At 43.6% G+C, this 25,826-nt stretch overlaps 1 protein-coding gene across 1 annotated transcript in view; it reads left to right on the top strand.

Annotated features, from left to right (window-relative positions):
* Positions 1 to 25,826, top strand: part of KCNH8 (potassium voltage-gated channel subfamily H member 8) — a 225,099-nt gene that overhangs the window by 133,315 nt on the left and 65,958 nt on the right. Inside the window, exon 6 of the mRNA XM_066627249.1 lies at positions 18,767 to 18,924. Coding sequence (XP_066483346.1) covers positions 18,767 to 18,924 — 158 coding nt within the window. The remainder of the gene's footprint in view (positions 1 to 18,766; positions 18,925 to 25,826) is intronic.

Here is a 25,826-nt window from a genome sequence, read left to right on the forward strand (position 1 = left end):
GTTTTCTGCCCCTCCCTTCCCCTCTTCAGCCTTGGCTGGCTCAGGGGCCCCAGGAGTCTTACTGTTCCTTCGCAAGGGGAACCTCTTCCAGGGCTCCAGGGCTATTTCCCTGCCTGTACCAGCTGGACCCTTTTTGCAGTGTTTTGGACTACCCTGAAAGGGATCGAGTGAGATGCCAGCGCAGGGCAAAGGAGGCAAAGGTGTGCGCACCTTTCAGTCCCCACCCACCCACCCAATTCGAGTCGAGACAAATTGGCAGATAAAAAATCCATGGATAAATAGGTTGCACCTGTACGGTCATTCACATGGAAATGTATACCCATGGACAGACATCTGTATCCAGTGTACACATTTTGCACCTAGGTGCAGTGTAACATGTGAACAGCCGTAAAGGGAGTTCCCTTGAATAGCCTGTTTGACCTTTATCATTAGGCAGAAAACTGCCAAGACCGTGACAAGTCAGATAGCATTGCTGTGAATTTGGAGACCAGAGTGATTTTCCAATTTGATCTCCTAAATATGCAGGACCTTTTTGTTTTGGAGGTTTATATATTTACATAAACCGAGATGAAATGACAGCCAGCAAAACAAGTCAAAGAAGACTAATTTTAGCTCCCATGTGACATGTTGATATATGATGGGAAGGATGCTGAAGCAAAACCAAAGCAGAATACAATATGCTGTATAAATATCAGAAATCTGTGCTAGAATTGATGGAGCATTCTCTCAAACTTGTAATGTCTTTGCATTCCCAAGTAATTAGAGCCCGTTTTATTTTGCCTTTATCTTGAAATATTATACATTTCATTCCCAGATAATGTTTTTAACACGTACCAGACTGTTTGACAGTAGTTCTGTAGGAATTGTTAGTCAACGGGTAACCCAATCCTACCTAACTCCTTGCTTGGCAAAGCAGTGGTGCCGGTGTCAGTGGAGTAATTTTGGTTGCTGGAAGTCCCCTTGTAGTAAGTACCAGCAGCCACTGTAGTTCAACTCAGACATCAACCAGTTTCTTCACTGGTCTGTATTGATCTGTGAAGGTGGATGAAGCCCAGAAAGGGGGTTAGGATTCGGCATGCGCCGCCACTGCCAGTCCCGCTTCTCTCCCAGGCTTGACCAGCCCTCTTCTTTGCCCTGTCACCACTCCATTCCACCCATCACCTCCCCTGTTCTGCCCACCCTGTCCTTTTAACCCCCTCCCTGCCTCCCTCTGACCTCCTGTGCCAGCTTACCTTCTCCAGCAGGTGTCCAGTGTGTCCATTTGCACGGAGATGGTCATTTGTTGCTAGCGATGGTGGCCAACATTCATGCATGGGCATTTGTGACAGCCATAAAGAAGGTTCCAGCTGCATAATCCTTCAGTGGTCCTTACAGTCAGTGCCGAGCCTTGATAGACTGTAGCCTTTCAACCTGCAGGTAAAGAAAGTAAATCACATTTTATTCTACTGAAAACTTTCGGCAAGTAGAAAACTGGTGCAACAGGAAGTAGATTGAACAACACCTTTTTCCTTGATGTAGTCCCTCTTTTTTTTTTTCTTCAGTGTTGAGAATTTTTTAAAAAAACATGGTGAAGCATTGTTCTTCTGTGTTATGTAGACCAGGCCTTGCTCATATGCCAAGCCTCTACTTCCAGGGTGAACAGACGTTAGACTTCTGGATGCAACATTTCTGTTTTTGTTGGAGCCTTGGCAGCTACCAGTGTCAAATGGCAATTTGGAGCGTTGGAGAGTGGTGCAAAATTTTGCTGCTGTTCTGTGGTTTAAAAAAAGAAAAAAATTGGCAACCGGAATTTTTAGCTGCTGCTATTTTTTGTGCCAGTCTTTCTATTTTGAATTATCATATTTCTCTTAAAGTTCCCTGCTTTGTAAACAGTTATTTTTTTAAAAAAAGTCTATAAGTTTATTAAGAGCACAATGCTAACCATGCTTTATGGCTGTTTACCAGAGAGTGTGGCCTTGCTGCTACCAAAAGCAGCAAGTGGCAAAGTCCATGGCAATGGGTCATGGATGTCTGCCAGGTAAGGCTGTACCGGGGCCAAGAGGGAGGAAGGGAGGGGGCAGAATGGGGCAGGGGGGCGGAACTGGGTGATGAGAGGGGTGTGACATGAGGGAGAGTATATCGGGCACTGGAATGCAGTGGGCTCAGTGGCAGCAGTGCCTGCCTAATCCTGAACAACTTCCCAGACCTGATTTGCCTTCACAGGTCAGTACAGATTTGCACCAGCGTTCCTGGGTTTCGAGGAGCCAGGGAGGGCACATGAAAAAAATTCAAAGCATCAAGTTGGGGGAGGGGGCCAAGTGAAGGCAGAAGTTCTGGAGTGAATCTAGATCGCCATCAGACTCTAGTGGTAGTTCTGAAGAGACCCTTCTGCCTGCTGTTGCTCTACTTCAGTGGTTCTTAGATTTTTTAGCACTGGGACTCACTTTTTAGAGTGACAATCTGTCGGGACCCACTGGAAGGGATGTCATTAACCTGGAATGATGTCATGGCTGGAAGTGTCATCATAAGGCAGGAAAAATTTTAACACCCCCATATGACATAATCAAATCAAATTAAGTAAATTAAAAGTTTACAAGTTTAAAAAAAATTTTAAAACAAAGAAGAACGCTCCTAACCCTCCCAAATAGTTGCTGATCTGATTTTAAAAAAATCCCCAAACATCCTACAGTTCTGTTTGGAAGGCTGCAATCCTGTCCACACTTAGCCAGGAGTAAGCCCCATTGACTATCTTTGTTAAAAACATATACTGTACATAGTAGCCTGTTAAAAGAACAGATCTGTCACATTTCCCCCAAATATACATTGTAGTAATGGGAACTCACCTGAAATTGGCTCGTGACCCACTTAGTGGATCCTGACCCACAGTTTGAGAAATGCTGCTGTACTTCATTCTAACCTTTTGTTTTGTTTTGTTTTGGCTCCCATGCTGACAGCTGCTTAATTCATTCTTTTGTCCATAAGGGGCCATGAGAGTAGATTCTCTACACCCACAGAAGCTGGCATCAGAATTTATTTAGAGCCATATGCTGCTTCCAATTCCAAAATCTTCCAATTTTCCTTTCCCCATGCCCTCCCACAAGGGGAGAATCACTGCTGCTGATGCCAACTCATCATTGTCTCAGCACCTTGACATGGTTTTCACCCAGACTTCAAGATCAAGGAGATTGCTGCACTTGCTTGCTTTTCCTCTTCCCAGCTGCTGCTAGACCTGGAGGAGAGTGACTTCCTTGTTTCTTGAGACTGGCAAGAAAGGCCATTGCAACAGTGAGTGGACAGACGTGTCTGTGGTTCAATCTGTGCATTAAGAACAGGGCAAAGGAAGGTGGAAAGAGGTTCTCCCACTGCATGGATCTTTTTGGCTATCAGGAGACAGTGTCTTTACCCAGTTCATTCTATTATATAGGAACATCGTCAACCCAGTTGTATCTCAACCCTCCCCCCCCCCCCACACACACACAAATGCAGCCATGCCACTACAGTGCATCCTGCGAGGGGGGGCAGTCCCATAGATCTCCTCCAGATAAGAGAACTTTTCTTATCTGGGTTAAGCCTCTGTGGTAGTGATGGGTCAGCCAGGATCTGTGCCAGCTGTTTTGCTGCTGCAAGTCCAAACGGTCTCAGGAAGGCAGATCAAGACTAGGAAGGGGGACAGTGCCACTGCCGCTGATACTGCCTCCTTCTTGGTAGTCTGGTCCAGCACTTTTATTATGCCAACGGTATTTCCCCATGTGTCAGTGAGCTTTTACTGGCCACTTTCAGTTTCCTAGTCATGCTGAATAGTAAGTTAAGGTTTAATTAATTGGGTCCTAAACTTACGTTTGCATTCATGGAAGCACCATCTATAAACATAAGAAGAGTTGTGCTTACGGAATTGCATGTGCAGGAGAGATCCTTCCATGAAAAGAAAGAACTTCTGTTCATGGAGCGATAAGATCCAACATGTAATTGGCCAATATTCAACCTGGGAGCTTTAAATTTATAGCAAAACACTCTTAGAATACAAGAATATATATGTGTATATTTTGCAATTGCACTTTAAATCTTGTCGGAAATGTTATTCTGTTCCCAAAGTACCTTGCAGAAATTGAAAATAGTGTCCTGCTACCCTTTCAATATTTGTTTAAAAAAACAAAAAAAACAAATAAAAACACATCTACCTGTTCCTAATGTGGTAGACCAACTCCAACCACAGCACAGATTTTGCATGTGTCCATGTTTTAGATTGATCTGCAAGGCTGTGCGCACTTGACTTGAAAGCGTGTCCTCTTGAATCTCGTGGGACTTAATTATAACTAAGCACGCAAAATGTCATGGTATCATGTCATATAGATGATACACAGAGTCCTTTTACAGTATTCAGAAAGCCAACCCAATGATGAACATTAGCCCGTAAGAGAACAGAAATGTATTCAAGAATGGAATCTTTTTAAAAGTGATTTTAATGTATGCTGTGTTAAATAATCATGCTAATGAATGTAGAAGTTACTGTAGTGGTTCTCAAATTTTCTACCACTGTGACCCACTTTTTAAAATGACACTGTATTGGGACCCACCTAGCTTTACAAGACTTAAAAAAGGTGATCTAGAAAGAAATATTTATTTCAAGTAATATTTTATTTATCTATTTGCAAAAAAGAAAAGAACTTGATCCATTTCTAATAATGAGGCAGCCGTAATGAAAAGCCTCAAAGCTTGAGGGGCTTAATTATGTGACCCAGTCTTCACCTGCCCCCACTACCTGACTTTGACGGACTTGGGGGGAAAAAATCACACCAGAAAAAAAGATGCTCAAACATTTAGTTAGTTGGCAACCTTCAGTCTCGAAAGACTATGGTATTGCGCTCTGAAAGGTGGTTCTGGAACAGCGTCTAGTGTGGCTGAAAAGGCCGATTCGGGAGTGACAATCCCTTCCACACTGGGAGCAAGTGCAGTCTATCCCTGGCCTGTCTCCCTGGCTATGGGCCTTCCTTCTTTGCCTCTTAGCCTCAGACTGTTGGCCAAGTGTCTCTTCAAACTGGGAAAGGCCATGTTGCACAGCCTGCCTCCAAGCAGGCCGCTCAGAGGCCAGGGTTTCCCACTTGTTGAGGTCCACTCCTAAGGCCTTCAGATCCCTCTTGCAGATGTCCTTGTATCGCAGCTGTGGTCTACCCATAGGGCGCTTTCCTTGCACGAGTTCTCCATAGAGGAGATCCTTTGGGATCCGGCCATCATCCATTCTCACGACATGACCGAGCCAACGCAGGCGTCTCTGTTTCAGTAGTGCATACATGCTAGGGATTCCAGCACGTTCCAGGACTGTGTTGTTTGGAACTTTGTCCTGCCAGGTGATGCCGAGAATACGTCGGAGGCAGCACATGTGGAAAGCATTCAGTTTCCTCTCCTGTTGTGAGTGAAGAGTCCATGACTCGCTGCAGTACAGAAGTGTACTCAGGACGCAAGCTCTGTAGACCTGGATCTTGGTATGTTCCGTCAGCTTCTTGTTGGACCAGACTCTCTTTGTGAGTCTGGAAAACGTGGTAGCTGCTTTACCGATGCGTTTGTTTAGCTCGGTATTGAGAAAAAGAGTGTCGGAGATCGTTGAGCCAAGGTACACAAAGTCATGGACAACCTCCAGTTCATGCGCAGAGATTGTAATGCAGGGAGGTGAGTCCACATCCTGAACCATGACCTGTGTTTTCTTCAGGCTGATTGTCAGTCCAAAATCTTGGCAGGCCTTGCTAAAACGATCCATGAGCTGCTGGAGATCTTTGGCAGAGTGGGTAGTGATAGCTGCATCGTCGGCAAAGAGGAAGTCACGCAGACATTTCAGCTGGACTTTGGACTTTGCTCTCAGTCTGGAGAGGTTGAAGAGCTTTCCATCTGATCTGGTCCGGAGATAGATGCCTTCTGTTGTAGTTCCAAAGGCCTGCTTCAGCAGGACAGCGAAGAAGATCCCAAACAAGGTTGGTGCAAGAACACAGCCCTGCTTCACGCTGCTTCGGATGTCAAACATTTACCACCCTACATTTACACAAGCTTGCAAACTGCAGGAGCTCAGCTCTTGCAGGGCAGTTAGCAGCTATCTGATTTTTGAATAGCATCAGGGCTTGAGAATATCTGATCTTTCCATCACCCATGCTTTCTTCAGAGGCTTTGTGGGACCCACCAGAAATTGGATTGCAACCCACCGAGTGGGTCCCGACTCACAGTTTGTGGAACACTGAGTTATTGGATTCAATGGAAATTCACTGAGAACTGCTAGTGTCCATGGAGAGCACCGCTGAATAGATCGGACCGTGGGCTAGAGCAGTAGAGAAGATATACATTAAAAACCCCAAAGAAAAGAAATTAACAATCCAATCCTATTGGGCAAACCTGCTGGCAGTAATAAAAACTTCTGGCAGTGTGCAAAGCCATGTGCTGCCAGAGCACCAGGAGAAAAGCCAGTGAGATCCTGTGTGTAGCAGCAGCTTGGAGAACACTCACTACTGTAAGGAGAGCCAATCAGGTCAGTGAAGTTGGTGGGTTTGGCGGCCGCAGCGTCCACTGAATCCAAACCACCTTCCCAGACCTGACCCCCTGACTCAGGTCCACACAGACTTGCACAAGCAATTTTGTTCTGACACTTCCAAATAGTCCTGTTGGGACCTTGAAGGCTTGCTCCGAGGTAAGTGAACAAGTGTTCCCACCCCAACACATTGCTAAACTGATGAAGTTTGCAGTTTGTTTGGAAAGGAACGAGCAAGTAAAATAAGTTAATTTCCTAACAGCCCAATCCTATCATACAATTTACAACAGTGGGACACACTGTTTCACTGTTATAAATTGGCACCCAACAACAGGCAGAATGTGCCAACACCAGCCATTTTGGAGGCTCCAGACAGTTTCAACCAACTGCCATAACCAGCAAACTGTTCTGGTGCAGATAAGCCAGTGTGAGTAGTTCATGGGTGGGGAAAGGTAGAAACAGGGCATGATGGGGAAGGACTCAGAAGGTGAGGAGGTGGATCCAGCAGCAGTTGTGCACACCAGATCTTATCCTCTCTTTTCAAAACCTCCCCATCCTTCTTCTGTTCTTGTACATACTCCACCAAAATGGCTGGTGTATGTCTGAGGAGATTCATAGGTGGCAGAAGCTTACACAGAGGTAAATACAAAAGAAGTGCTTGCCTCCTGTTTGTCTTCAGATTGCCCCTCTCCACCCTAGCATGCAGCATGTGCCTTTTTGGTGCAACTGCACACTGTAGCATGGTGGGGGATCAGGGCAGATCCAATGTTTGTGTTGGGGGCATTAGAACTACCATAACTCCAGGGCCCAGGTCAGCCAGGTGGGTAAACCTGGGCTCCCAGTTGAACTTCGGCCTCTGTGGCCATTGTTTGCTGGGTGGGTAGACCTGGTCTCCCATTCCAACTCTGGTCCATTGGCTGGACACAATCTTGCTGCTGACACTGTGCCCAGTGGACATTCTCCTGGTGCCCAACTTTGCTCCCCATCTCAGTGGGCACCCTTCCCTGCTGGCGTGACAGTTGGGAGGGCCATGCACCCATAGCTCCCATTGAATTCACCCCTGCGGTTATAGGATTGGGCAATCACTGCATCTAACTGGAAATACAGTCCCACTTAGTAGCAACTTATGTTGTTCCAGTAATGCAGGCCTTCTGCACTTACAGAGCAGTTAGTGGGTGTGCCTTCCTAGTAAACTTCCTAGTGCCTTTACAAGCACATGTAGTAAAACACCCCTAAGCCCCCTTTTGTTTTATTGTTAAAAACCTTAGTTTGATGATGTCATAGGTTTATCCAATTGGATGAGCACAAACCACATAGCCCACTCCATTCTACCCCTTTACCTAGACAGGTAACCCCAGCTGTTCAGTCAGTGGGCATACACTAATCTCAGTAGGAGGAATGTCTATTGGTTCTGGGGAAAGCCCAGACAAAGGGAAAGAGGAATATATGTCCTGACACATGTAGCTGTTTGGGAAAGGCATTTCAAAGTATGAGCTTCCAAGGACCAACTCAAACTGCACAAACTAACAACTTCTGCATCTAGATATTAGACTGTCTCTTTGGGAAGCAATAACATTCCAAATGGCTTGGGGGGGAGTGAGAAATGTTCAAAAATAGAGAAAGAAAATGGCAGGGAAAAGGGGAAAAACAGAACTTTCGTCACATGGAGACTATCTTAATCTCTGTGTATTGTAGGTGTTTTTCACATTTAGACAATCAAAGCACGGAAGCCCACATAGAATAAAGTCTTCTAATCCAGTTTCATGTTTTCCATTAGTAGAATAGATAGAAGACTATCTGTTTCGTCTTAACACCAATAGTTGGTTTTCTCCAATGAAATTAGTGGTCACTGTGGTTCCGATTTGTAAATTGAAATCCCACAGATTAGCCAGGCTTTAAGTATGATCTTTATTTCCAAATTAAGGAGGATAATGTTGATTCGTTAAGAACTGGAGGTGAAAACAATTAGCCTAAGTTTACTGTAGAAACTCTATGGGAAATCTGTCAAAAAATGCACTGTGCACTGTCAAAAAATGCACCCCATCTGAGTGTCTGCAAAATAAAAGAGCACGCATGGTAATAAGCCCAATTAAATATACGGGTGATTTATTTATTTATTTTTAAGGTTGGGAAGAAAGGTCTCATTAATCTTTTGTGAGTGTGAATTTTGTGGAATAATGGCTCTTCCATAATAGTGAATGAGGGGGAAAAAACATAAAGGAGCAAGCCATCAGAGGAAAAAAAGTTTGAAATTTGCCCAAATTGCCTTCATGAAAGGGGGGGGGGGTGTGTGGAATAGTCAAACAGGTGAAGAACAATGTTCCAGTGCTTTGATTGATTTTCAGCAGAAACTCTTTAGTGGCAGCACTCTGCTAACATAATAGATGGTCACAAAAAGAACTAGGCTCTTATGTATATTTATAAGCAAATCAGAGAGGAGGACTGAGAAAAAGCAATTATAAAACCTGACATGCTTGTCACAAACTGTAGTAGCTTTAGATGCTGTGTGTGCACACTCAGGATGTTTGCACGTTGCGCGGCGAACTCTGAGTGACACTGTTCCTGGAGATATTTCCACCCCAACATGATGCAATGTCAGAAAGCCAAGGAGGTTCATTGAAATTGCCAGGATTTGCTTTCAGTGTTCCCCTGAAGATCATTGTGGATTCCTGGAGACTTCGGAACAATCCTAGAGAGCTGGCAAACATGTTTGTACACCTCTGGGCACTCAGACTGCTTGTCTGTGCTCCCACTCTGCTACCTATGTAGCTCTTTTAATGTCATGTGGTGCAGACATAGTACAGGTTTCCTGCGAATGATGGCTTGCACAGCTGAACCTTCACTTTCCTTGCCAGTATTGAGGGCTGTTTAGAGTTGCATCGCTGTTGCTATTAACCATAGATAACACCAGTTCCCTTGTAGCCATGGTTGACAAACCCATTACAATCCCAGTTTTCTGGTTTACAGAGGAACCATGGTTAGCATTAACTTGTGTTAACAGCCCCATCCTAACCAACTTTCCAGTGCCAAGGCAACTTCGATGCAGCCCTGACAAACAAAATCAAAACATTCCATTGCCTTGAGGAGGCCTGCATGATTGTCTCCCCACCATAGAATGCAGCCAATGCCCCATTGATATGGCTGCATCAGCACTAGAAAGCTTGATAGGATTGACCTGTCAGTGTCAAGTGTACAAGTTAGTTAACAGTATAGTTAATGCTAACAAGGGAAAGGAATTCTTTTTGGAATTTTAATTGCACAATTCCAAGTGCTGGTGGATACCTTTTAAAGTTCTAAATGACTTGGGCCTGAATATGTGAAGAATGTCTTTCTTGTGCCCTAATGTTTCAGCTGTCATCAGAAGCCATCCTCCTGAACTTAAAATGAGACAGGAGATAAGACCTTTTCAGTGGTGGCACTATATATAAAGAACACCTTTTCCAGAGAGGCTTGCCTGATGCCAAATTTGATGTCCTTAATGCTCCAGGCAAAGATTTGCCTTTCCAAGTATATCAGCAGGCTAACTTTAATATGATTTTTTGGGTTTTTATTTACTGTGGTTCCTGGTTTTTATTTCTGTTTGATTTGATTTTGTTTGGATTCACTATGTGTATGCTGCTTTTCCATTAAAATTGATCTCAAAGTGGTTCTCTGCAATAACAAAGCATCAAAACGTGTTGATTTAGCAGGGCTGTTATTGCTGTACTTACTTATTTTCTTTATAATTAGAATTTTATTGCATTGTTCTTGTTTTTCTTGTTTAAAGAAATATGTTTGTATTCTGAAAGGCTTGTTTTGTAACCCCATGGGTTATAAGAAAGGTTAAAACATAGGGGATCTCATTGTCATTTGGGAAGTGGCTAGAACAGAGCTGTGCTGGAGAAGGCTGATGTTGGGTGTTGTTTGCTGGCTGATAGTCTTTTGTTTTTGTTTTCACTTTGGTTGGTTGCAGAACCCTCTTGGATCATCTTGAAAAGAAAGACCAGATATGAATGATTTGAAATAAAGAACATTGAAATAGCTAGCTCTGTAGCCTAGGGCTGTGACCTGAGCTACTATTTCAGTAGACATGAACCAGAAGACAAAGGGCAATTCTGAATCCCTTTATGTCTATTCACAGGGTAATCCTTTAAATGTATAATCAGAAATAAACCCCAGTGGGTTCGGTGGGACTTCCTCCAAAGGAAGTATGGCTATGATTGCAGTCTCAATTGCTGCCAGCTCTGAGCTGAGTGCTAATATGTAAACAGTCCAGAGTACATTCCTTGCTCAAACTAAGCTCGGCCTGGTATCAGCTTTAACAGTGCTTTTAGTGTTTGTAAGGATCTCCTCTATGGAGAACTCGTGCAGGGAAAGTGCCCTACAGGTAGACCACAGCTGCGATACAAGGACATCTGCAAGAGGGATCTGAAGGCCTTAGGAATGGACTTCAACAGATGGGAAACCCTGGCCTCTGAGCGGCCCGCTTTGGAGCCAGACTGTGCAGCATGGCCTCTTCCAGTTTGAAGAGACACTTGGCCAACAGACTGAGGCAAAGAAGCAAAGAAGGAAAGCCTGTAGCCAGGGAGACACACCAGGGACAGACTACACTTGCTCCCAGTGTGGAAGGGATTGTCACTCCCAAATCAGCCTTTTTAGCTACACTAGACACTGTTCCAGAACCACCATTCAGAGCACAATACCATAGTCTTTCAAGAATGAAGGTTGCCAACAACAAAGGAGTCAAATAGCTTATGAGACTCATAAGTGGGCAAAACAGTATAGCTGTATGGCTCGAGCTTCCGATATTTGTGATTTTCAAAGTAAAAATCTAAAAGTAATGGGATTTTAAAAACTTAGTTATAAAAATACTTCTGACTCAATCTGTGCATTATATCTGCAAGATCAGCGTTTCTCAAACTGTGGATCAGGACACACTTGGTGGGTCATGACCTGATTTCTAGTGGGTCCCACAGAGTCTCCAATGAAAGCACAGGTGATGGAAAGATCAGAAAACTAATTGCCTCAAGCCCTGGTGCTATTCAAAAATCAGACAGATGTTTGCCCTGCAAACATCTGGGCTCTTGCATTTTGCAAGCTTGCGTAAATACAAGTGGAGCCGGCACTTTTAGGCACTGCTGGCCTTTTAGGACCTCTGGAGGCCATTTTGAGGTTTCACTTGAAATTCGGCATTTACGAAGTTTCCAGGAATGGAACCCTCATGAATAACGAGGGTCCACCTGTATAGGGAGATAAATGTTTGAGCGTCCTTTTTTCTGGAGTGTTTTTTTTTTCCCAAGTCCATCAATGACAGGTAGTGGGAACAGGTGAAGGCCCTCAAACCTTGAGGCTATTCATTAGGGCTTCTTCATTACGAGAAATGGATCAAGTTTTTTGCAAATAAATAAATAAAATATCACTCGTAAATAAAATATTGTTTCTTTCTAGATCCCCTTTTTGTAAGTCTTATAAAACTAGATGGCTCCCAATAGAGTGTCAGTTTAAAAAGTGGGTCCTGGTGCAAAAACATCTGAGACTCACTGGGCAAGATAACTTGGAAATAACTCCCATGTATGTCAAGAAATGGGTGACTTTCTTTCTTTTAAACAATGTTTTTGGACATAGGGGACCCTCAAACGGTTTATTAAGAAAGCCAAAATAATACAACAACACTCAGCATAAATCAGTTTTGAAAATGCAGCAGCGGTGAAAACCTCTAGCAACAGAATATGGCATTTTAAAAAATATATATATATCCCAGCATTCAACAGCATGGGAATGCCACAAATCTTAGTAGTACTTAGTACGACTATACTTGCAAAAGCTTTACAGAATAATCAGGATACTAATTTGGTGCCTGAAGAAATGTAGAATGAGGCCCATTGAGCCTGGGAGGGAGTTTCAAAGTGTAAGAGCCACCACTAAGAAGGCACGTATGGACAGGGCAGCTGTAAGACCTGCTGTTTCTTTTTCTTCAAGTGAGAACATCTGTTAGGGGAACATCAGTAAAAAGCAGGGATGTGCAAATCCACCACGGCTAGACTCAAGTCCCAAGTCCCTTCCCCCTTTGACTCAACTTGTGCACAAGTCTTAATGGGCAGCCATTAAGGGACTCGTCCAGAGCATTTTTGGAATCCTATTTGACTTGAGTCAGGAGTCTTTTTGATACATGTGTCAGGCACAGATCTGCAGAAAAACAGAGCTCCTGGCGAGCTGTGTGTGTGAGAGAGAGAGTTCGGAGTTCTCATTGAACACTCCCCTCATGTCCTTGCCTATCCCATCTGTAAATAAACGTCTGATGTTCTTCGAATGAAGGCAGCAGTGCAGAAAGTACCGATCGGTTCCTGACAAACCCCAGCCACAAAACACCTCCCCCCCTCACATCATGCCTTCAGAAGGAGTGCCAGGCACACCAGGGCATGGAGCAACAGGGACTGGGATGCACCTGAGCTTGGCAAGGTGAGAGGTGATGGGACGGACTGTGTGAGAGAGGGGACAGAAGTGGCAAGTGGAAGGAGGGTCATGCGCAGCAGTTGGAAGAGCTTACCAGTAAGACCCACTCTTTTGCAGCTGTACTCAGAAGTAGTCCATTGTGGCCAGTCATTCAGTGAGCATATTGGAGCCATGTGTTTTTCTTCAATGGCTAGGAACTGCCTCCCCCCTGCCTCCTCCCCTCACTCGTCTACACGAAAAAAGACCTTCATCCAATGATCATCTGTTCCTTCAGAGATGGGCAAGATAGCCTTTTCCTGCCTCCCTCCCCTCACCTTCTGCTCAATGCAAAACAAAAACATTAACCCTTCCCTGCCTCCTGGCTGGAACCTCCCTGAAGCTTGTCCGATCAGAACGATGCCCCTTTTCGGTCATTCACGCCATGAAAAAGTAAGCAAGTACATCCAGACACAGGCAGACTTGGAACTGCACTTGTGGGGACTCATTTCCGAGTCAGTGTCCTCAGACTCGAGTCAGCGCCAGAGTCATTGACACACCTGACTCATGTGCATCAGTCAGCAAAAAACACGTGTTTTTGTGACTCGAACTCAAGTCACCTGATTTGAGTTCCCATCCCTGGTAAAAAGGAACACCAGTTCTGCCTGGTCCTATTGTTCCATTGATGTTTTGGGAGACTCTGCCTGTTTTACATCCTCTTTCCTGTTCATTGTTGTTCTCCACGGAGGTGACCAAATAGGTGACTTCATAATGCTCTTTGAAATAGTGGAATCAGGCTCACTTACTATGTGTTACTTAACTTTTTATCTTTTTTGGCATAACTTATACATGAACTGAACAGAAGCCTCACATCAAGAATTGATTTAAATTCAAACTCACATTACAGCCTGCAAAATAAGGGGGGAGGGCTGTAATCCCAGCTTCTGTTTTGCATGCAGAAGATCCCCCAAGATCCTAATATCTTGAAGAACCCTTAATCAGTGCCAATAATTCTGAACTAGATGGAACAATGGCCTGACTCAATATAAAAAAGCATCACATGTTCCTCAAACTATGCTTTTTAATAATGTTGTGGGGATCACTTTGGGTCATGTAGATACCTGTCTGTCTTGGTTATATTTTGCTGCATTTGATGGTTAAGCAGATTTCCTTGGATTTGCGTGGAAGCTTTCCAACCATGCTAGCATATAGTTGCAGCACATTTTCATCAGCTGTTACAAACCTAATTAAAAAGGCAGAGATAAACAGTTTATTGGAAATTAGAGCCTTGTTACGCACATGATGTGCCATGAGCATGACAGAGGGGCAAGGGCTAGAAGGGAATGTTTTCCGTACTTAAGATATCCATTGAAAAGGTTTTGTAGAAAAATAGTGAGAATTTGTTCTGATCATCCTTTTTTGAATTTGGCAGTTGTCTGAAACTTCATATACAGTATTATATTTGACCATAACACTGCTAGTATACAAGCAGTTCAGTTGGCACAGTCTAGCCTTAGGGTGTGCTGTGGGATTGATGCAGATAGAAAATCCCCTAGGAGAATGTGTGGCCCTAGAAGGAAGCATGCAACTATCAGGAGATATATGCTGACTGCATAAGGCATTCTTTCTTTCTTTCTTTCTTTCTTTCTTTCTTTCTTTCTTTCTTTCTTTCTTTCTTTCTTCATTCATTCATTCATTCATTCATTCATTCATTTATCTGGCCCACCTCACCCCAGCACTGTCTGTTCTAGTGGCTGTCTGCTGGTATTCATTTGCATCTTTTTAGATTGTGAGCCCTTTTGGGACAGGGAGCCATTTAGTTATTTGATTTTTCTCTGTAAACCACTTGTGAACGTTTAGTTGAAAAGTGGTATATAAATACTGTTAATAATAATAATATAATAATATTTATTTTTTAAAAAAAATTCATATGTATATCCTACCTTTGTCATCACTTATCCAAGGCAATTTACCAACAACAGAAATATACAATAATAACATATATAATCATTTTAAAAATTCAAATTACAAAACATCAAAATGAGAAAATGAGTTAAAAAAATTATTTAAAACAAAGAAGAACTCTCTTAACCCTCCCAAGCAGTTGCTGATCTGTTTAAAAAAAAAAATTCCCCAAACATCCCAAAGGCTGGAATCCTATCAGGAACACCAGGAGTAAGCCCCATTGGAAATCGTAGTTAAAAGCATAAACATAGTAGCTTGTTAAAAGTATTGATCTGTACTATTTCCCCAAATGCAGTCACATAACATGGTAACATCAAGTCTAATATATTAAGAATAAAATAAAATAAAATAGAAATGAATGGGAAGCCACCTGAAATTGGCTCGTGACCCCAGTTTGAGAAACACTGCCGTAGAATATTACAGATTGTATTCTGTAGTGTTTTGAGGCCTGTAAGCTTCTTTGGGGTTTTGTTTTGTTTATTGGCAGGAAAAAGTTTGATCAAGAAAATAAAATAAATACAACTGAAATATGTGCATCTGTGTGATCCTGTACATCTCGCTGTCATCAAGACAAAGACCAGTTATTTTTTCATGTTATTTTTTTTAAGACACCATCTAGCTTTTCCAGGACCACTTTCTATCTCAAACACCCATGCACGGAGCTTTGCAAAATGGAAATTATCTCATTTGTTTGACCTTGAAGGAAAGGCGGCAAATGTCTAGCCAGCCCCCCTGTGGTGTAGTGTTTGCAAACCGATTGGTTCAAGCTGATATTTCTGATCAAAGGAACCCAGTCTGAAGTTGAAAAATGCTAGCAAAGTATTACAGCTTCAAGTGTCATGCACATTTGGGATTTCGTAAATATAAAATGGTACCAGCGCTCTCTGCTTCCAGCAAAGCCTTGACATTCTGTGGAACTTACAGCAATGCTCTCCCTGACATCAGTGAGAACTATATGGTAGCTGGAGGGCATTATATGGCCCTCGTCTTGTAGAACAAGAAAATAATTGAGACAGCTGTCAGGAATGGAAAGTTGATTTGAATGTTAACCGGTTCTAGCATGTCATGTCAGAAGCATTTCTGTTGGAGAAAGATGATGTGGCCATAAACATTAATCTGGAAACATGTAAAGTGTGTAAGAAGTCACTGGACTGCAGACCTTGCCTCTAATCTGATCCCAGCATCTCCCACCCACCATGCAGTTATTTTCAGCTGAATCAGCTTTTCTATTTTGAGCAAGCCTCTTCACTGTGTTGTGGGGGACATCACTTTGAAGAAGCTTTGCTAAAGAACTGACAAATAAAGATTTACCAAACAGCTGTTTTTATCCCCAGGTTTGAAAAGCATGTTTTATTCTGAAACAAGCACAGCGTTTTGATATTGATGCTTTTAACAGAGGAACCCATCTGGAGGATTTTCACACATGTAGTTCCGTCACAAAAAAAAATGCTATTACAAAACGAATGTTTGGAGAGCAGGAGATTTGATGCCAGCTTAATTAAATTAGCCTCTGCTCTGTGCAAGACAGATTTGATCACTTCTGCACCAAGGGTCAGAGGCCCAGAGCAACAGAACGGGCTGTTACTCCCTGTTTGTGAAAAATAACTTGCAAGTATTTGGATCTGTTTCTGGCATGGAGTGGATCACACAGAAAGACCCTTACCAAAAAGGAGCAAATAAAAGAGAAATGTAATCGTTGAGCATCTTTAAATAATGTTCATGAAAACAATATGGTATTTATTGCTTTAAGGAGGCATTGAGGTTTAGCTAAAGCCTTCTTCAGATGTTTACTCTCTGTTGGAGACAGAATGTATGAGGGGGCTTTAGAATTGCATGCAACAGTACGTGCACACCACCCCCCACCCCCCGCACCTTCTTCTCAGGCACACATACTTTGTGGAAGTGGTTCCCAACCTGGTGGGTTGTGACCCACCAGCTATGAAAGCACTCAGCTCTGGTCTCTTAAGCGGTGGGGGCAGGGGGATTGCAGCAACGTGATCCCCAGGATTGAGCTGCTTCTGGGGAAAGAGAGAGGGTTTTGGACTTACCTGGAACCATCGCCGGCTTCCGGTGTGCGGGGAATCCCATGGACACCTCTGTAGGGCTCCACAAGCCTCGAAAATAATAAAAATTGTGATTGGAAGCCACTTCCAATCCTCTCGACATCCTGGGCATCTTGTTGCTGCAATCCCCCCACCCCTGCAAAGACTTAAGTGGTTCTCTCCTCCTAAGGAGGATTTAGGTGGTCCGCTGCTCTGTGGTCTTCACCTCTTATGGTTTCATATCTAGCTTTTGAGGGACTCTTCCAGGTTCTGTTTCCAGGGCAACTGTCTGTAGTAATGAATTGTCTTCTATGAGTCCCTTCTAACTTTACCCCAGACAAGCATGGAAGACACTTCTATGAGTCTTCCCTCCCATGTGTTGCATTGTCTCTACTGAGTAGCAGTGGCTATTTCCAGGGTTCCAAGCAAGAATTTTTTCTCTTCCATTCCTGGAAATGCCAGAGACTGAGCCTAGTGCCTTCTTCAGGCAAAGCATGTGGTCTATCAGATCTGTGGCCCCTCCTTTCCTGGCTGTGGCCAAGAGTATCTTTGCCCAACTTCAGCTGATACACCAACTGTGGCCTTTCTTGAAGAAAGCAGAACTGGCTACAGTGATCCATGCCTTGATCACATCTTATTTGCACTACTTTAACACGCTCTTTTTGGAGCTGCCCTTAAGACTGTAAGGAAACTGCAGTTGGGTCAGAATGCAGTGCCCAGGATTCTTTCAGGTGCCCGAGTATCTGGGTACCTGACAAACTGTCTTCTGCCACACCAATTTACTTACTTTGTTCATCATCAGGGCTATGCTTTGCATCCCCATCGTGACCTATAGTTGGTGGACAAGCAGGACAGGATGTTCTCAGTAGCGGCCCCTCCAAGTATAGCATTTTCTCTCTGGGGTTTCACAACTGGCCCCATGGAATGGATCCCCCGCCAATACGGAGGTTCAACTGTATTTTATTCTCTTATTCTATTTGCCAATTCTGTATTTTTGTCTTGCTTGCTGCTCTATTACAATTATTTTGATTGCTGTTGTTTTAAAACTAGTCTAAATATTGTTTTATTGAAGTGTTGTAATTGGACTTGGCAATCCCTTCAGTAAGACCAAAAGGTGGTTTAAAGGTTTTGTGTTTTTTTTTAAAGAAATAAACAAATGTAGAATGGAAATTGAATTAGTCTCAAATAGTTTGCCTTGAGACTGGCTATTGTATTGCAGTTCCTGGAGATGCCTGAGTCAATGAAAAAGTAGAAAAAATGACAAAATTCAGAGGCCTAGCCATTGAAATCACATGACTGTGGACGAAACGTACCAAAGCGGTCCCCATTGTTATCGGGACACTTGGAACAATCTCAAAAAGTTTTGTGAATTAAACAACTGCAGCTTACTGAAATAGCACCTTCAGAGCTGCAAAAAACGGCACTTTTAGAAACATACTTTCATACTTTAGAGACTTTCATACTTTAGAAAACTGCATACTTTAGAAAACTGCAAAAAACGGCACTTTTAGAAACTTTCTTACATACTGTGCCAATATCTAGGTGGTACTTAGGTCTCAGGTTGAGTCTTGTATCAATTGCTCAACATCAGTTGACAACTGTGTATCACAGTTTGGAATCATCATCATCACCTTACGTTTTGCGATGATATTTATAGGATAAAAACCAGGCATCCCATGTCCTTGAGAAGGGCTCGATGTCTGGATAAAACAAGTAACAGTCAATGACACCTACTTGACTGTGCAAAAATATCATCATCATAATAGGGACATATTTGTCTTTTCCTCCTCTGCTTATGAATTAAGTAGTCCAGTTTAGTAGCACGGTTTCTAACCATGTTTTCCCCCCGTTCTTTGTCAAGCAGATATTATTTTAAATTTTCGAACAACGTACGTCAGCAAGTCTGGCCAAGTAATATTTGAAGCAAGATCTATTTGTATCCATTATGTGACGACCTGGTTCATCATTGATTTAATTGCTGCACTTCCCTTTGATCTACTGTATGCTTTTAATGTCAATGTGGTGAGTATGAACGGCTCTTCTTTTCTCCGAACAATGCCTGTCTCAAGTGACCTTTTTTTTTTTGTGAATGAACATATTATTCCATGGAAGAGGAAGGCTGAAATGTGTGCATGCACACTCTCAATTGAAGCTTTCCGTCTGTTCCAGATATATGAAGTGTTTTGACCTTAAGTGCTCAAGAAGCAACTGTAGAAAAGAAATCACTGGTTCAAGCAGAGCCTTAGGCATCCAACCAAAGGAACACAAAAACCTTGCTGGAGCATTAGCAGTAGATGGGCTGTAGTCACGCTTTTGCTTTTGCTGTGCTGACAAACAGTACAATATACCCTTTAGTGATTTACATACACAATCCTAGGCATGCTTACTCAGAAGTAAGCACCACTGAATCTAATGGAACTTACTCTCAGGATCGCAGGATTACTCCCAGGATTGTACATAGGATTGCAGCTTTCTTTATATTTAGGCTGCAATCTTATGCATACTTTCCTGGGAGTAAGCCCCATTGAACACAATGGAACCTGCATCTGAGTAGCCATGCACAGGGTTGCACTGTAACGCTGCACTCCTAAATATGCCTGCTTAGAATAAATCCCATTGGGTACTGTGAAGTGTGGGTGAGGATATATGGCTGGGGAAGAGGGTTAAATGGCCAGGTCAGGCAGAACTTGCCTTGTCTGGTAATACTTTCACATGATTTTTTAAACAACGCCACAAAAGAATTCTAAATTCCACGCATTTCAATTGCATATTAGGGATTTCCTTTTTGCTGGCATTAATTCCTCCCCTCTTTCTTTTCCAGTATGGTTCATAGAAGAACCACCTATTGCCATCCTAAACCAGGAATGGGAACTTGACTTGGGATGACTCAACTCAAGTTGCCCAAACACATGTTTTTTGACTATGCAAGTTGACTCGAGTCATGGACATCACTGACCCCAACTCAACCCGCAGTTCGGGGTCAGTGACTCTAAAAAAGCGTTGGGACTCGAAATGATTCATGTCCCGACTCTCTTTTGTGTGTATGTGTGTATGGGTGTTGAGGGGAGGAGGAAGCCTTTTTTTTTGGGGGGGGGGCTACATGAGGCTGTGGGAGGGAATAAAAGATGAGGGAAACCAGGACATGGGGGAAGTTCTCTCTGAGATAGGATGAACTGCTCAGTTTTTTTCTGCATGAGAGAGGGGAGAGAAGGAGGAGGCGGTTGGGGTTCTGTACTGCTAAACTTGAATAACAGCACAGCTTTTGCTGATATAAATGGAAATGAAGGACTTCAACACATAGCTGACTGGAGTGCAGATGGGATGGGACCATCAGGGAGTGTTAAATGACACCCTCCCCACACACACCACCACCACTACCACCACCTTCCTTTTCTCTGTGAAGTCGTGCTCAGGGAAGTCCTTGACTCGTGACTCCACTTCTTTCTTGAAATAACTTGTGTCTTGACTCAAAAGACAAGAAATTTCTCATGAGGAAAGTTGTGATGGCCACACGCTATGACTTTTGAGTCAAGTCAAGTCGCGGGGTCGCTGACTCAAGACTCGAGTCACAACTTGGGCTCAGTGACTCAAGCTCATCCTTGTCTTATGCTGAAAACCTTGCCCTGATAACCTGGCAAGGTGTAGCATGGAAGTTATCATACAATCCAATATTAAATTTAACCTTCAAAACAAAACCTGTTATTTTTAAAAATAACAGATTGCTTTATTTGTTTAGATGTGCCATTGCTCATAAGGTTACTATAATAGCATCTCTTGAATGATCAGACCCTGTGACTAGTTGAATTGGTTAAGTAATTTAACATTTTTGGACACAAACTTAGGATTAGGAACATTGGCTTTAGAAATTTTTTCCGTGTAGTTCATTTTGGGTGGAATGTAAATTGTCCTTTAAATAGAATGTTTTGCTTTCCTTCAAAACAAGATGTCTAGTTGAGTCAGGGCTATAAACCAGTAATTGGTGGATTGTATCCTAGGTCCCCTACATGCAAACTGATTCTGTTCCGGAGGTCTGTACAAGTCGGAATGTATGTCATGCTTGTGAGAAAGTGCTACAAAGGACATACTGTAACTCTGCAAAGTGCCAACACTGGTGTCTGTAATTCTGTCATCTGTAACTCAGGGAGCCTGTGTACTCCCTCATATCCAAAGATTTTCATGTACAATGCAATCATGTTTATTCACTCCGAAAATTATTCTGCCTTAGGCCACCATTAATGTTTTGCACTCAAATGGAAGGTTGGTGAAACTGGGATTTCACTTTCTGTATAAAAAGCAATTCTGGAGATATAGATGAAGACCTGAAATTGCTGAATTCTTTTATTGTGAGATATCGCTGTCCCCAAAGGGATGTAGGAAACCACCTTATACAGTGGCATAGCTAGGGTCTGTGGCACCCAGAGCTCACAAATTTTTAATATCACCCCCTTCACCTGAGAAGTCCTCCTGGAGGCTAGTCTTTACTGAAAACTGGAAATGCCTTTCTAAGGCCTCCAAAAGGCAATGGACCCCCCACTGGTCCCCCCTTAGCTGTGCCACTGAACTTATACCAAGTTAGACCCTTGTTCCCCCTAGTTCAGTCCTGCCTAGTAGTAGCTCTCCAGGATTTCACACAGACGTCATTGTCAATCCTACCTGAAGAGGCCAGGGGTCATCTGTATGCAAAGCAGAGCCTCTACCACTGAGCCATGGCCTGTCCCCTAAATTACAGCAGGAAGTTTATTTACACAAAGATTATTGTGGCTTGAGGTCATTTTAAGCATCTCAGAAAATATTGCTTTTTTAAGAACAAACACTTAGCATGCCTTGTAGACTTTTGTATATATGTGCTCATACTTTTTTGGCATAGTTGGCTGCAGTTTTATCAGCAACTTTCTTGCTTAGCAGTAGCAGTAAGCTAGAGTTAAGTAGAGCAGCAAACAAACATTCTTCTGGCTAATTTCTGTGTCTGGAAATCATGGGAGGCAAGAGGAAAGCTTCCCTACTTCCGAAGTGCTTCCTGCATTCAGTTGTTACTAGCTGTTGGCACCGCTATGAAAATGAACATGTGTGCTGTCCTGCATGCGGGACTTACAGAAAACAGAGCTCAGAGCAGCTCTCATAAGGTCTTATTATAATAACCCAAACCAGCTGTTTTCATAAGACCTGCTGTTGCTCTTCCAAGTGTGATGCAACTCAGTGGAGCCATTCGGTTGCAGACCAAGCTTCCCGCATCTACCATCTGCTAGCAGCACGTCCGTAATCGTGTGCCTGGCTCGCTGGGTATTCCCAGCAGAAGCAGGAGTAAAACTGCAAGGACCTGGGCAAAAGCCAGCAATCGGATGCTGACAGTAAGACTCAAGAGAGGCTTGGCTGCGATTAAGTAGCCCACAGAGTCAGAGTGCACTCAGCAAAGAGGCACATCACACGTGGAGGCAGCTGGTGGTGAATGAGAATGTTATGAGAGCCCTGTGGGAGCCATGCTGCAATGTTCTCTCCAGGAGCACAGGAGGCAAGATGGTTCCTCATGTTATTTCATGCAGTTTTGTGCAGGTGTTTCATGGACCCAACCCTGCAGAATCAGCAACATGGCACACAAATACTGTCTGAGTAAACCCTACATTTTATTTCTCTAGGGTAGGGGTGGCTAACTTTCAACTTTATAGCTCCTGGACCCAGTTATGAAGCTGGGGGGGGGGGTCACAGTGGTCACAGGACCCTGGGAGGCACTCTTCCGGAGGCGGTGCCTGCTCACCCCCCAGTCATTCTTGGCACGGTCTGTTGGAACTAAACCAGGGCTTCTTCCAAATTACCTGGCATTGCTACGACCATGCATTGCTCCAACCAAAAAAAGGAAAACCTACCTATCCCCTCAGCCTATCGGACCAAAGAAGTGGCTGGCTTTGCTCCAGAAATAATTGTGGTGATGTCATGATGTCACCTCAATTTTTTCCAGGTCAGAGGGGGCGGTAGGCCGACTTTTATGCCCCAGGATGGCACACTGGTCAGCTACACAGCTGTCTGAACCTTTAACAATTGTGTAAAGGAGGAACTTTCAGCAGGTGAAGCTTGTCACCTGTGAGATGACAAGCTGCACCTGCTGAAATTCCCTCTTTTACACAATTGTTAAGTTAAAAGTTTGGCCACCCCTGCTCTAGGGTGGCATGAGAAAATACAGGTATGCGCCATTTTAAAACGGGGATACATTCTTCTATCCCTATTGTTATGCAATTGGGTCATTAAGTGAACATTCAGTTCAATTTATTGCCTTTGTTGTGTAAACAGACACTCCCTGCCAGACACTAGCCAGCTGCACAGGCTACTGGAGATAGACTGCCTCTTCTTTGTATTAAGAGCCTCTCTGTTGCGAAAACACACCCTCTGTTGCAGGCTATGGGAGACGCAATTGCCTCATTAAGAGCATCTTTATTGTGCTTTGCTTTGTTCAGCAAACGGTTGTTAAGCAGCACACACCTGTACTGGAGTATGTTTGATAGGGTGACAAGCAGGTTTTCCTGTCCACCACCCCCACAATCATGCTTGGAATGAAGCCAGCCGCTTTGGAAAAAGTTACCAGCCTTGCCCAAAGCGTTCCAGAAGTAATGATGGTGATATCATCATGTCACTGCAATTACTTCTGGGGCAACTGGGTGAGGAAGGCATCTGGGGGTGTCCATCTACACTGCATCCAAGGGTGGGAGGGTGGTCAGCCAGCCAGCAAGAGGTAAGTAAATAGGCTGCCTGAGCATCTATGGGGAGAAGTGGGAGAAAATTTTTGTTTGTTTGTTTTGCAGATTTTGGTGTTTTCCAAAGTTAGAAGTGCTGAAAGTGATGTTATGTGTTTTTATTGTGCTATCACCGTTTTCTCCCACCACTACTTATGGTCTCTTCAGACCTATGCCAGCCATTTTGCTATTGTTTGTCCATGGAGCAAAAGGGGTAGGATGGCCAAGGAAAGAGGGGATAGGATCTGATGCATGCCAGTGCGGAAGAGAGCCACTCCCCCTTCCCGCCCATGACATGCTTCCTCTGCCAACTTACAGGTGCTTACAGAGGCTTTGGGAGCCACTGCTTCACACATTGAACGTCTGCCTGTTTGTGGCAGTGACCTGGCAGTGTGCAACAGTGACCTGGTTTTTGCACCACCAGAATCATGAGTTCTAGCAGTGCAGGATCGCCATAGGATTGAGCCCTGAGGTTGTTCATTGATATATCCATATCACATATATATCATGCACATGTTGATATTACTTATACTGTCAACCTGCAAGGTCAGCATGTCTATAAAAATGGTTTTCCAAATACAGAATCCTCTTGCAGGTCAGTTGTGTATATGCAGAGAAGTTCTACCAGTGATTGGGGGAATGAACATCAAATGTGCATCTGTGAGAAATCAGCAGATTGCTACATTATGCGCTTCTGGCTGAAGTTGCTCAGTTAGCAGTCTTCTAGATAGCTGCAAACAGAGCGCATTATGGTACTTTAGCTTTTCGGGGGGGGGGGTTGGAAAAAATAAAAATTGTACAACCTACTCACCAAATCCAAGTCACCCCCAAATCTCAGTTGGTGAAAAGCATGTCTTAGAAGTTGCTGCAGCCGGAAATTTCAGGGTCATTGATTTGCCTACAAGTCCCCAAAGTCTACTTACTTTTTTATGGTGGAAAGATTGATCCCTGTCCAACAATAAGAGTCTCTTTAGTGCTATTGTTGTTTTTTTGGAGTAAGCATGATGGGGTTCAGAACCAGCCAGCCCTGATCATCATAGGAGCTAAGTAAGCACCAAGAATAATCAGCCAGATCAAGCAGGAAAAATATTCCTGGAGAATATACCACTTCGTATTTTGAGTGCTCCCCATGAAAAAGAACTTCCTTGTGAATTGCTACAAAGGCCTTGTCCTTGTGGATATCAGATTGACAACCCAATCCAGCCCCACTGTTTTGAGTGGCTTTGTGATGCCATGCAAAGTGCGCTGCTGGTGGTCTATTCCAAGCTGCCAGCACAAGACAGCAGCAGAATTGCAGAAGCAGTGTTGTGGCTGTCGAACTAGGCCAGTGGCAGTAAGTCAGCAGAGGGGGGTTACTGGGCAAATCGGGGCTGGAGGTGGGGATGGACCAGAGGGGGTGGATTTTGGCAGTAAACACGTACTCCAAATCCAATTCCTCTCAGTTCAGTCCACACTGCCTGCTTACTGTCCTTGGATTTATGCAAGCTATGGAGCTGGTATAGGAACGAGGAGACCCATACAGCATCAGGAGGCCTCAAAGAGACCTCCTGATCCTTCCACCGTAGGATCCAGTGCACAGCTCCATGATGCGGCTGCATTGGTGCAAGTGGTGGGGGATAGGATTGGGGCATAAGGGCCATATCCTATACAATTTTCCAGGCCTGGTACAGCCGTGCCAACAAGGCATGCGCTGCATCCTGCAGTAGGGGAACAGTCAAGGAGGCCTCCTCCAGGTAAGGGAACATTTGTTCCATTTCCTATGGACTGCATTGCGGTTGCACTGGAACTGGAGATAGCACTGGGCCCTAAATCTCTTATCACTGATCAGTAGTCTCCTTGGAAGATCTGCCTCTTAAAAACTGTCAGGGTTTCAGCTGGGTTCATCTTACACTTTCCCCCTTTCCCCCCTTCTGTTTTATGGTTTGTTTTTGTTTTAATCCATATAGAAGGCTTGATAGACATCCCTAAATCTTATGTCTGTTGAAGTAGGCTTTTACCTGTAAAACTCATGTCAGGGCAGATTCCTTAGTCTTTAAGATTCTGTTGCTTTTGCCTTATGTTGCTTCAACTGAAAAGTTTTTATTTATGAGCAGATCAAATTGAATTAGACCCAAAATACGAGTGCTGACTCTTCATTTTGTCTTTCTAAATTTATGTTTGGGAAAATAGCCTCTTATGTGTACTTTGGATCTTACACTATGG

The sequence above is a fragment of the Tiliqua scincoides genome, chromosome 5 (assembly GCF_035046505.1).
Source record: "Tiliqua scincoides isolate rTilSci1 chromosome 5, rTilSci1.hap2, whole genome shotgun sequence".
NCBI classification, from domain to species: Eukaryota; Metazoa; Chordata; class Lepidosauria; order Squamata; family Scincidae; genus Tiliqua; species Tiliqua scincoides.